Source organism: Notolabrus celidotus, chromosome 13 (assembly GCF_009762535.1).
Source record: "Notolabrus celidotus isolate fNotCel1 chromosome 13, fNotCel1.pri, whole genome shotgun sequence".
NCBI lineage: Eukaryota > Metazoa > Chordata > Actinopteri > Labriformes > Labridae > Notolabrus > Notolabrus celidotus.
Window position 1 is genome coordinate 33,197,313 of NC_048284.1, and position 11,337 is coordinate 33,208,649.

The 11,337-nt window shown below is 41.0% G+C and overlaps 1 protein-coding gene across 1 annotated transcript; it reads right to left on the reverse strand.

Moving 5' to 3' along the window:
• Window positions 1-321: 321 nt before the first annotated feature.
• LOC117824126 lies at window positions 322-3,659 on the reverse strand. The gene has a single exon (XM_034699522.1). The coding sequence runs from the start codon at window positions 3,337-3,339 to the stop codon at window positions 445-447; it is 2,895 nt and encodes a 964-aa protein (XP_034555413.1). The 5' UTR covers window positions 3,340-3,659; the 3' UTR covers window positions 322-444.
• Window positions 3,660-11,337: the final 7,678 nt, after the last annotated feature.

The window sequence follows — 11,337 nt, forward strand, 5'->3', positions numbered from 1 at the left end:
TGTCTAGACTTTTTTTTAAATGTTTATTTAAGCAGATGAGAACCCATCGAGATCAAGACCCTCTTTTACAAGTGCGACCTGGCAAAGAGGTCATCAGCACACGCCAGAATGACTACTACAATTCAATATTAAAGAGCAAATATACAGACAGTATGTAGAAACAATCAATAATTTAAAAGTGCAAAAACAGCATTTTTAAAAACACAGGCACTGCTCTGAGGTCTGTCTTTCATTTAAGACGGAGCCAAAGGCTAACGACTCCTTTAAGGTCCAAACCTAAAGGCTACCTTTGTTGTGAGTAATGAGGTTTGTACACATTTGTTCAAATTGTTCAAATTTATTTCAACTTTTTTTAAAATGCAATATTTTTAGTTTGACATAAAACAGTAGAAGTACTGAATTGTGTTGACACCACAGAATGACGTCAGCACAAATAGCACACACTCAATCATCCTTCACTCGACCGCAACAACAGAAGGCCCTCTTGACTCTCCGGAAGAACTTGCGAATCTTCTTCGTCATTTTGTTTGTGCGGCTGGAGGAGGTCAAGGGAGGAGGGGCAGAGTCTGTTTGTTCAGCTCCATCTAGAAACCGGTCCACAGCTTCCTCATTGAACATCCAGGATGGTATTTCTTCTTCTTCACATGATCCAGATATTGATATTCCATGTGGGGAGACTTTAGTTGAAGCTACAGCAGTCTGGGACAAGGATATCGCCTCTTCATCAGACAGGTCTTTATCATCTTTATCAATAGGGGGACAGTTGATATCTCTCCCGGTCTGGTAGTATGGAGGGATTGACTCTTCAACCTTCAGGTCTTCATCATCTTTATCAATGGGGGGAGAGCTGATGTCAATCCCGGTCTGGTAGTATGCAGGTATTGTCTCTTCATCAGACAGGTCTTCATCATCTTTATCAATGGGGGGAGAGTTAATCTCTCTCCTGGTCTGGTGGTGTGGAGGTATTGTCTCTTCATCAGACAGGTCTTCATCATCTCTATCAATAGGGGGAGAGTAGATCTCTCTCCTGGTCTGGTGGTGTGGAGGTATTGTCTCTTCATCAGACAGGTCTTCATCATCTCTATCAATAGGGGGAGAGTAGATCTCTCTCCTGGTCTGGTGGTGTGGAGGTATCGTCTCTTCATCAGATAGGTCTTCATCATCTCTATCAATAGGGGGAGAGTTGATCTCTCTCCTGGTCTGGTGGTGTGGAGGTATTGTCTCTTCATCAGACAGGTCTTCATCATCTTTATCAATAGGGGGAGAGTTGATCTCACTCCTGGTCTGGTGGTGTGGAGGTATCGTCTCTTCATCAGACAGGTCTTCATCATCTCTATCAATAGGGGGAGAGTTGATCTCACTCCTGGTCTGGTGGTGTGGAGGTATTGTCTCTTCATCAGACAGGTCTTCATCATCTCTATCAATAGGGGGAGAGTAGATCTCTCTCCTGGTCTGGTGGTGTGGAGGTATTGTCTCTTCATCAGACAGGTCTTCATCATCTCTATCAATAGGGGGAGAGTTGATCACACTCCTGGTCTGGTAGTGTGGGGGTATTGTCTCTTCATCAGACAGGTCTTCATTATATTTATCAACGGGGGGAGAGTAGATCTCTCTCCTGGTCTGGTAGTGTGGAGGTATTGCCTCTTCATCAGATAGGTCTTCATCATCTCTATCAATAGGGGGAGAGTTAATCTCTCTCCTGGTCTGGTGGTGTGGGGGTATTGTCTCTTCATCAGACAGGTCTTCATCATCTCTATCAATAGGAGGAGAGTAGATCTCTCTCCTGGTCTGGTAGTGTGGAGGTATCGCCTCTTCATCAGACAGTTCTTCATCATCTTTATCAATGGTGGGACAGTTGATCTCTCTCCTGGTCTGGTAGTGTGGAGGTATCGCCTCTTCATCAGACAGTTCTTCATCATCTTTATCAATGGTCGGACAGTTGATCTCTCTCCTGGTCTGGTAGTGTGGAGGTACCGCCTCTTCATCAGACATGTCTTCATCATCTTTATCAATGATGGGACAGTTGATCTCTCTCCTGGTCTGGTACTGTGGAGGTATCGCCTCTTCATCAGACATGTCTTCATCATCTTTATCAATGATGGGACAGTTGATCTCTCTCCTGGTCTGGTGGTGTGGAGGTATCGCCTCTTTATCGGAAAGGTCGGATGTTCCTGAGGTTTCTGTATGTTCCTCCCAGATGCAGGGGGCTCTGAGATCTTCCTCAGATCCAGCAGCTGACTCTTGGTCTTGTTCTGGGGGTATTGCCATCATCTCTCTGGCGATGGTTGGATAGTCTGAGCTGTCAGAGTGCTTGGCTAGATGAGACATGGTGATGAAGGGATGCTGCAGAGCTTGACGGGGAGAGATCCTCAAAGCTCCGTCAAGATGCAGCAGACCTTTCAAAAGGTCTGCAAAGGCTAACCTGTCCTCAATCTCGGCAGGGTCGTCCACTGGGTGGAAATGAGCCAGAGCGTCCAGAGAGCTGGGCAGCATGCTCTCATACTCCTGAGGTGGGATGCCATTCTTTATTTCATACTCCTTTGGGGTCATCAGCCTCCATGTTGGAACGTCAGTTTCTTCATCCGTTGTGAAAAAATAGCGAGTGTATCCTCCAGAATCGATCAAGTAGTCCGCTGGCTGGCCCAAAAACTCAATCATAGTCTTCATCATCTGATATTCACAGTGGCCGGGGAAAAGATGGCCCCCAAGGTAGAGGGAGGCCAGAAAACAGCCCAGTCCCCACACGTCGATAGCCTCATTGAAGGGCAGGCCGAGGAAAACTTCTGGAGCCCTGTATCCAATTGGCTGACATATCTGCCCAAGCTTCAGTCCAGAGACAGGAGTGGCTAAACCAAAGTCAATCAGCTTCACCCTGATGGGCGGGGAGTCGCTGACCAGCATGACGTTGTCTGGTTTAATGTCCGTGTGCAGGATACCTAAATCCTTCAGGGCGTCCAGGGCAACCAACAACTGCTGAGCCATTGGCCGGATGGCTTTCACAGACAGAGGTCCGAAGTTGAGCAGGCTTTGAATATCAGTTTCCAGCATCTCAAATACCAGACAGGGTAGTCCCCAATGTTCAAACCTCTCCAAGAACTTCACCACATTAATGTGGTCTGGATCACGTACAGAGATGAGATCTAACATGGCGAGCTCTCTCTCTGCGTCCAGGATGGCAGTAGAGTCCTTCTTGAGAATTTTAATAGCCACTGTGTCATTAGTGTTGATATTCAGGCACTTGGCCACTTTGCCAAAGCAGCCTTCACCGATAAAGTCCAGGATGGAGTAAGCAGACGAGCTGCTGTGTAGGGTTTCACCGATTTGAAGTGTAGATTCCATCTCAGAAAATTTAGGTTTTAACAGTTTTGAAAGATTTCAAAGTGTTTGGATTTACGACCAGCAGGTGTGTACGACAAATCACTCTCTCTCTATCTTCTCTGCAACCTGAGCTGTTCTCTATCAGAGCTGATGGTATATAGCTTCTGCACAGCTCTTACCCCATTATGACATCATAATGGGGTAAAAATGCATCATAAACGGTGTTCTATTCTTTCTAAGACATGTTTTCGATTCAAATCAGCTCCTACATCTATTATTATGTTGAAATGCTGATCACTTTCACAGCCTTCAAATTTTGACCGATTTTAACCGTTCAACTTTTCAACTCTTCAGCTCCTTCACCTCTTTCAGGCTATATCTTTTCACATATTCAACCCTTATACTTTTTGAATTATTCAACTTTATTTAAACTTTATTTTAACATTGAAACAGATGGGGCGGAATCTTCAAATCCACTTCAACTTCTTCAACTACTACAGATCATAGCTTCAGCATACTTTCACTTATAGACTCCATTCAAACTTTAAACTGTTCACAAGACTTTCAGCTATCTACACTTGTTTCACTTTTTTGATATCTTTCACAGTTCCACAGATTTCACTGTTCAAAAATTCATTAAATTTCAGCTCTTCCCTCACTTTAACATTGGTGTGTGTGGGGTGGAACTCTGGTGAGCAGAGTGAGAGGTTCAAAACTTAGAGTGGGCAGGCTGGGAAAACAATGGGACATGGCCTTTGAAAAAATTGCCAGAAAATCCACAAATTTCACTCCACATACACAAATAAGACATCAAAACGTTCCCTGTCTTCTCCTGCTTCTGTCAAAGAGGTTACCAAAGCAAAAGATTGTACCGTTGAGCCAGCAGGTCACCAACTGTCAGAGAAAGTCTCTCTGCTCGGCCATCTGCCGTAATGTTAAACATTTCTGGAGGGCAGCAAAAGTTTCACCTTACTTAACTCGCTGCCCTGATTACATTTCTGACTGTACAGACATGAAAAACACTTCACTGTGTTCATCAGAGTCTTCTGATGCTCACGGTTTGATCCTTTTTCTGATAGCTATTACAGTTATTGCACAGTGTGGGCACATGTAGACCCTAATTTACTCCATGAATCCCATTCTAAATCAACTGTCACACAGCAGTTACACAGCTGGTCCCATCACCATGGAAACAGTTGATGACAGTTGGAGACAATGCTGACTCAGATGACCTCATCGGTTCTGACTGACACACACACACACACACACACACACACACACATTTATATTTGTATTCATATATATATATATATATATATATATATATATATATATATATATATATATATATATATATATATATATATATATCAGCTACGTGCGTAGGCCTCTGCGTAGGTACGGGAGCTACGCATAGGGTACGCTGTCGATTCAACGCAGAAGTATAAATCAGCCTTTAGTGTAAATGAATCCACCTGCAGCGTGAGGCTGTTTTCGAAACCGCCTACTATACTAACAGTCCATGCTGATTTGGCCAAAATTCAATATGTAGTATGTGAACAAGTGAAAAAATCTGCCGCATGCCAAAACTCCCCGGACGTCGTACTGCTTCAGGAACATGTCCCAGTCTGCTTCAGACCAGTCTCCCTCAAGTACTATTTCCCACAATGCACAGCGCTCGTTCCGCTTTTTTCTTTTTTTTTTTTTGAAGGGGAGAAATTCCGTTTTTAGGCACTGCGAAACTATTAAATCCCATACAAATCACTTCTTAACTAATTAAATAATTAGGGAACGCTTAAGAAGCAGTTTATCTATCAGCTTGGCCGTTGTTTACTTCCGCTTTCCGAAGCCGGAAATCCGATGACGTCTGGCCCAGCAACCTGCACAACAGATCCAACAGAACAGTCATATTACATACCACCTTCAAACCACTTCAAACGCACTATGTAGTACGCGCAATGTCAATAAATGTCACCAAGTACTACAAATAACACATGGTCTTGAAAACCTTTTAAAAACATAAATAAATAAATCAATAAATATACTTCATAAAATGATTAAATCCCTGTGAAATTGTTTATTTTTTATTTTTTACTATATACATTTAATTGGTTCATCTAAAACACAGGAATCAAAGATACAAGTTATTAAACTAATGAATATCTTTTGGCTTTTTTCATTTATTTTACACTTGATTTTTTTTTCCTTCATAATAATAGTAACAATAACAACAACAAGTGTACAACATCCAAAAATTATTTAAAGAAGAAGAATAATGACTATTTTTTATTTGAGTTTTTTTAATTATTATTATTATTATTATTATTATTATTATTATTATTATAAGCAGTAGTAGTAGTAGTGGTAGTAGTAGTAGTAGTGGTAGTGGGGATGGTAGCAGCACTAGCAGTAGAAGTAGTTGCATTGTTTTATTTTAGTGTACACCGTCTTAACCCTTTCTTCTGGTGTGTGTGTGTGTGTGTGTGTGTGTGTGTGTGTGTGTGTGTGTGTGTGTTTGTATTTTAGAATGGATTTTGCATCGGTTTTCGGCAGGAGAGACTCAAAATTACCGCCTCTTCATGTGATGGTCCTGGAAGCTCAACCAGAAGAAAGGTGCACCCAGTGGAGGTTCTCTGAGTTCGGGGAGGTCACTCGGAATGCAATCAAGAACAATCGTACCCTCATCGTCTGCGACGGAAAAATTGTAAAAATATATGAAACAATAACCACAAAGGTGGAGGTTAATGTGGGGTATATCATGAGGGGATACACCCTAAAGGGTGATAGCCTCTTCATCAATCGAGAAACACAATTTTTTAAGGCAGCCAGTTTCAGTGTTTCCAAGAGCCTTAAAGAAGAGGCCACAAATGTACTGCTGCCGAAAAGCACAGAAACAGAGGTATCCCTGGTTAGGTCTTGCCAGGGATTCCTCACAGTGACTGGCAAGCTTACCGAGGTTAGTAAATTAGTCTGTTGACACATTGTTCATACTCCTGTTAAATGATACATTTTTACTAAAACCATCCGATTTCTACATTTCAGATCTCCATAATCAAGAGGGTGATAGTGAATCAGCAGCCGGTCCCTTTGAAAGTGGTGACCCTGGAACATGTAAGTTCTACAGAGTAACATGAGTCAAGTGAGCTGTGTCTTTGTCTGACTGTCACCCAAGACTTACTGGCAGAATAACCGACTAACAAACGGATACATGTTGTGGTTTTTCCTAATGCAAAATAAGACTTTGACTCAGGAAAAAAAAAATATTTTTTAGATTGGAACAACCATTGGATCTGCAAGACTTTATTCATCTTAGAATAGAACCAAAGTGACTGTGCCTCATGAACTGACACTTACAAACCTGAATCACTTCTTATATTCTCAAAGTTTGACACAAGTTCATCTATCATTTCTGAACAAACTTGTGAGTGAACATGCCGTCTGGTTTGTAGCCATCCTTTGGACTGGTTAACTCCTCCGATACACAAAGTGTTTGTATCATTAGAGAATTCACATTTATACTCTTGCTTTACAAGCTTTATTACTTTGGGATCAGCCTCAGAGAAAACACTGCTGTTGGAGCACATTGCTCAATAAATCCCTTTCCTACTTGAGTGAATTACTGAGACTTTACTTGACTAACTTACTGACATCCTCTCTGACTGGATGACATCTTATTATAAAATCTGGCTGAAAACTTAAGATCTTAAACTAACAGTTTTGTCCTATGTTTACTAGAATTCCGCACACGTCACAGTTAATCTGTGGCGTGATGCCGCCCTTTGTGAGGTGATGGTTGGTGCAGAGGTCTGCCTGACACACCTCAAAGGGAGTGACTCTGCATACGGCTACCGGCTGCAGTCTTCACTGTATACCACAGTCAAGGTGATTATTAATAATATTTCTTTTAATATGTAACACCTAAAACGGCTCTCTGTTTAAAAAAAAAAAACAATTTATCCCAGCAAACTGAGCCAAAACTAATTTTGACTTTTTATTTTCAGTTTCTATTGATGCTTTTGGTGTTTTTTCCTGAAAGACAGAGAGAGAAAAAGACATAGAGAGTGATTGAAAGATACAGACAGACTGACAGTCAGAGAGACAGAGAGGGAGAATCAAGGCTGATTTATACTTCTGCGTTGAATCAACGGCGTACCCTACGCCGGGAGTCCGCGTAGCTCCCGTACCAACGCTGAGACCTACGCACGTAGCTGACGTGCGCCTCCTCCAACTCCCCGTAGAGCCGACGCGGACAGCAAGCCCTGTGATTGGTCAGCTCGGCGGCTTTGTCTTTCCCACATTTACAACACTTCCCGGACATCGACCGCACATCGGCCGTGTATTTCATCTCCTCCTCTCTATTCTTCATGTAATCATGTCTGTATGATAAACAGCAACATGTATCAGCTGTAGATTAACAGAACACGCTCTGAATCGATGTGGAAAAGGAAACAGAGATCGTAGCGGGACCGGAAGCAGGCGACCGGCCATCAGAGAGACCACACTGCCCTCAGGCGTTTCGGCGGAGAATTGCTGCGCGACACAGACACATCGACGCACAAGTATGTGGTGCTCATGTCTGCGTCAGCCCCTGCTGCGTAGGGGAGACGCAGAAGTATAAATCAGCCTTTAGAGACAACGTTAGACTGATAGAAAGGCAAAGGGACGAAGCTGAGTGTTTCATAGCGTGGGCTTAAGAAGTATAGTGTGTACAGTAACAGCACCCTTTTCCAGAAGGAGCAGAGTAATAAAATAAGAAAAGAAAGAAAGAAAGAAAGAAAGAAACATGGACAGATAGAGAAGAGAGAGAGCAAAGAGGAGTAGTGACAGCAGCATCAGTAGTACCAGTAGTCTGAGTGGTTATTTTTTTTCCTGCAGGAAACGTCAAACCAGAAGATTGTTGAGGTCCTGGGGGCTTATGAGGACAGCGCAAGGCCGATGACTTGCGTCCTACTGATCATGGGTGGGGATACATTCAGTATTCCAGCGGAGCTATTGATCCCTCTGGAGCCCAGAGTGGAGGAGCCACCGTTCTGGCTGAAAATACATTCCACGGGGGGAAAAATCACAGAGGTGGAGGAGGTGAAAGAAAGAGAAAAGGAGGCTATGGGGGAGGAATAAAAGAAAAAAGGGAGACCTACAAATCATATTGTTTATATATTCATTCTAGTTTATAATTATTAATAATTCAAGTTTAAAAATCACAATAATCAATTTAGTTTTTCAATTAATTTATGGTCAATGTTTCTCCAAATTATATTTTCTTTTTAATAGGTTTTAATTAATTTTTATTTTTATCAGTTTTTCAATTAATTCATATTCTATGTTTAATCAAATTATAGTTTCTTTTTAATATGTTTTAATTCATTTTAATTTTTATTAGTTTTTCAATTAATATATATTCTATGTTCAATCAAATTATAGTTTTTAATTCAAGTTATAAATCAAAATGTTTGATAAAGTTTATGTTTTGAAATGTATTGTGTTGTGTTGTATATAGTTTTGCATTTTTCATTAGTTTTTATTTTTATTTCGTTTTGACTTTTTGTTTTCAATTTCAGTTTAGTTTGAATTAGTTTTTGAAGCGGGTTTGCTAGTTTAGTTTAGTTTCTATTTTTTGAAAATGCTTAGTTTTAGTTTAGTTTTTATTAGTTTCAGTTTCAGTTTTAGTCTTTTTTGCCTGTGTGCCTGGCCGGGGGTTAGCTTCTGTTTCAGGGTAAGGGGGCTGGGTGCTCTCTCTTGCCTTGACAAGGTAAGCTAGATTAGCCGTCTTGTGTGAGCTTTTCAAATGGACTTTAAGATTAGTGGGATTTTCCCCCTTGAGAAATGGTCCACATATTTTATCACCTTCCATTGCAAGGCACTTCCTCCTATCAGAGACAGTCATATTCAAAGTAATCCCAAATGGGGCTCTGCCGCTTTCTCCTGACTTTTGCTGCCATTAACGCTCTGCAGGCAAAGTGTGGACGCGTGCCTGCTTGTGCGAATGAGCCAAATGAAGTGAAACTGGCAGAAAACAAACAAAAAATTCATATCCTAAAAAATAGGGAATACTGGTAGATACTCTGAAGGGTAGTACTCTCCCTGGGGTGTCGGTCAGAACACACTGGACAGGAGACAGGAGGGAGCTTTAACCGTTTAGTGAATATTCTCCTTGTACAGCACAACAGTACAGCAGACCCAATGAGGCCACAGAGGCCAACACATCAAATAAATACACAAACATAAGGGTGATGGTCACAATATGGACACTTAGGCTAGCATTACTGACCCTCTATAGCAGGGGTGTCCAAAGTACGGCCCGGGGGCCAATTGCGGCCCAAGGTCCATTTATTTATGGCCCCAAGCTTCCATCTTAAAATGTGTTAATATAGCAAAGAAATGAATCACATTCTGAATCATCTGTACATTTGCAGTTTCTTTCAAACGCACAAACAAAAATAAAGTCAATCCAGAAATGTCTCAAAAAGCTTCACATGGACTACTTTTATAAATTCAAAGTTCTGGATATTCTGCAGGAATATAAATAGGAGGAAACACAAGAACTCTTAAAGTTGACAGGTTTTTTCAAATTAATGTTTTTATCATGATGTGAAAATGTTCTTGATGAACAATTAAAGTTCAGAAGACACAAGACAAGATCAAAATTATGAAATTGTGCAGAAAAGGCAAAATTTGGTGCATAAAAAATAGTTCAGAATGCAGGACAAGAATTATTTAGTTCTTAAATTGTTGTCTGCTGGTCAGAAAAGTCTTAACAACAATATGAAATAGAAGTGTGATGAAATCCAGATCGTGATCCTGTCATAGAAAAATAACGGGACAATATTTTTTCCCACATTGCCCGACCCTAATGAAAAACATTCTACAGAAGAAGATAAAGTTTGCTAATGTTTAAGTGGCTTGTGAAGAACTGAGGACTTCCTAGTAACTGTTTTATTGAGAAAAAATGTAAAGTAATTGTTATTAAATAGAGATTTCATATATAACTTGTATGATTCCTAAGTCACCTAAGTCACAGTAGGAGCCACTGGCCCTGAAGTATTCTGACAACATCAAATGTGGCCCTCTTTGAAAAAAGTTTGGACACCACTGCTCTATAGTGTTAAATAATATGGTGACTCACTGATACATCCTTAACAATAAAATAAGCAATAAACAATAATCATTGATACAGAGATAATGATTCAGATGCTACCACTACAAGTATACTAATAATCATATCACTCTCATACCACTGCCACCAGTTAACCATTAACACTTATAATGATAAATGAACAGAACAGGATCATATGGGTGATTCATAATATGAGATGACGCATGCCCTCATGGCGTCTATTTGCTCTCTCTGGAGTTTTAACACACGTGAATGCCTATGGACAGGAAAAGTCAGTTCTCCCTCTCATTATACTTACTTGTTGGGCATTCACACAGGAACGGTTAGAAACAGGGCAGGTAGTCGGAGCGAGAGAGTTCGGCTGTTTCCGAAACGGCCTGCTACATACTACTTACTAATGTAGTAGGCAGTAGGTATTGCCTACTACATACTGCGTTTGAATTTAGTCTGTAGTTTGACTGTTCTGTTCGATCTGTCATGCAGCATGCTGAGCCAGACTTCGCTGGATTTCCGGTTTCGGAAAGCGGAAGTAAACAACGGCGAAGCCGATAAATAAAAAGCTTATTTAGCATCCATTTATGATTTAAAAAGTTAGGAAGTAGTTTATATGTAATTCGATAACTTTCACAGCACCCAAAAACGGATTTCCTCCCGTCAAAAAATGAGGAAAAAGAAAAAGCAGAACGAGCGCTTTGCATTATGGGAAACAGTACGCGAGGCAGACTGGTCCGATGCATACTGAGATATTTTCCCAAATCAGTAGACATCCGGGGAGTTTTGGCTTACTGCAGATTTTGCTCTTGTTCACATACTACTTACTACATACTGAATTTTGGACATATCAGTACGTACTGCTAGTATAGTAGGCGATTTCGGAAACAGCCTTCATCTCCAATCATTCTGCA

Bases quoted from the DNA above. Each gene is read 5' to 3' on its own strand.
- LOC117824126 (XM_034699522.1), bottom strand. From the start codon at position 3,339: ATGGAATCTACACTTCAAATCGGTGAAACCCTACACAGCAGCTCGTCT.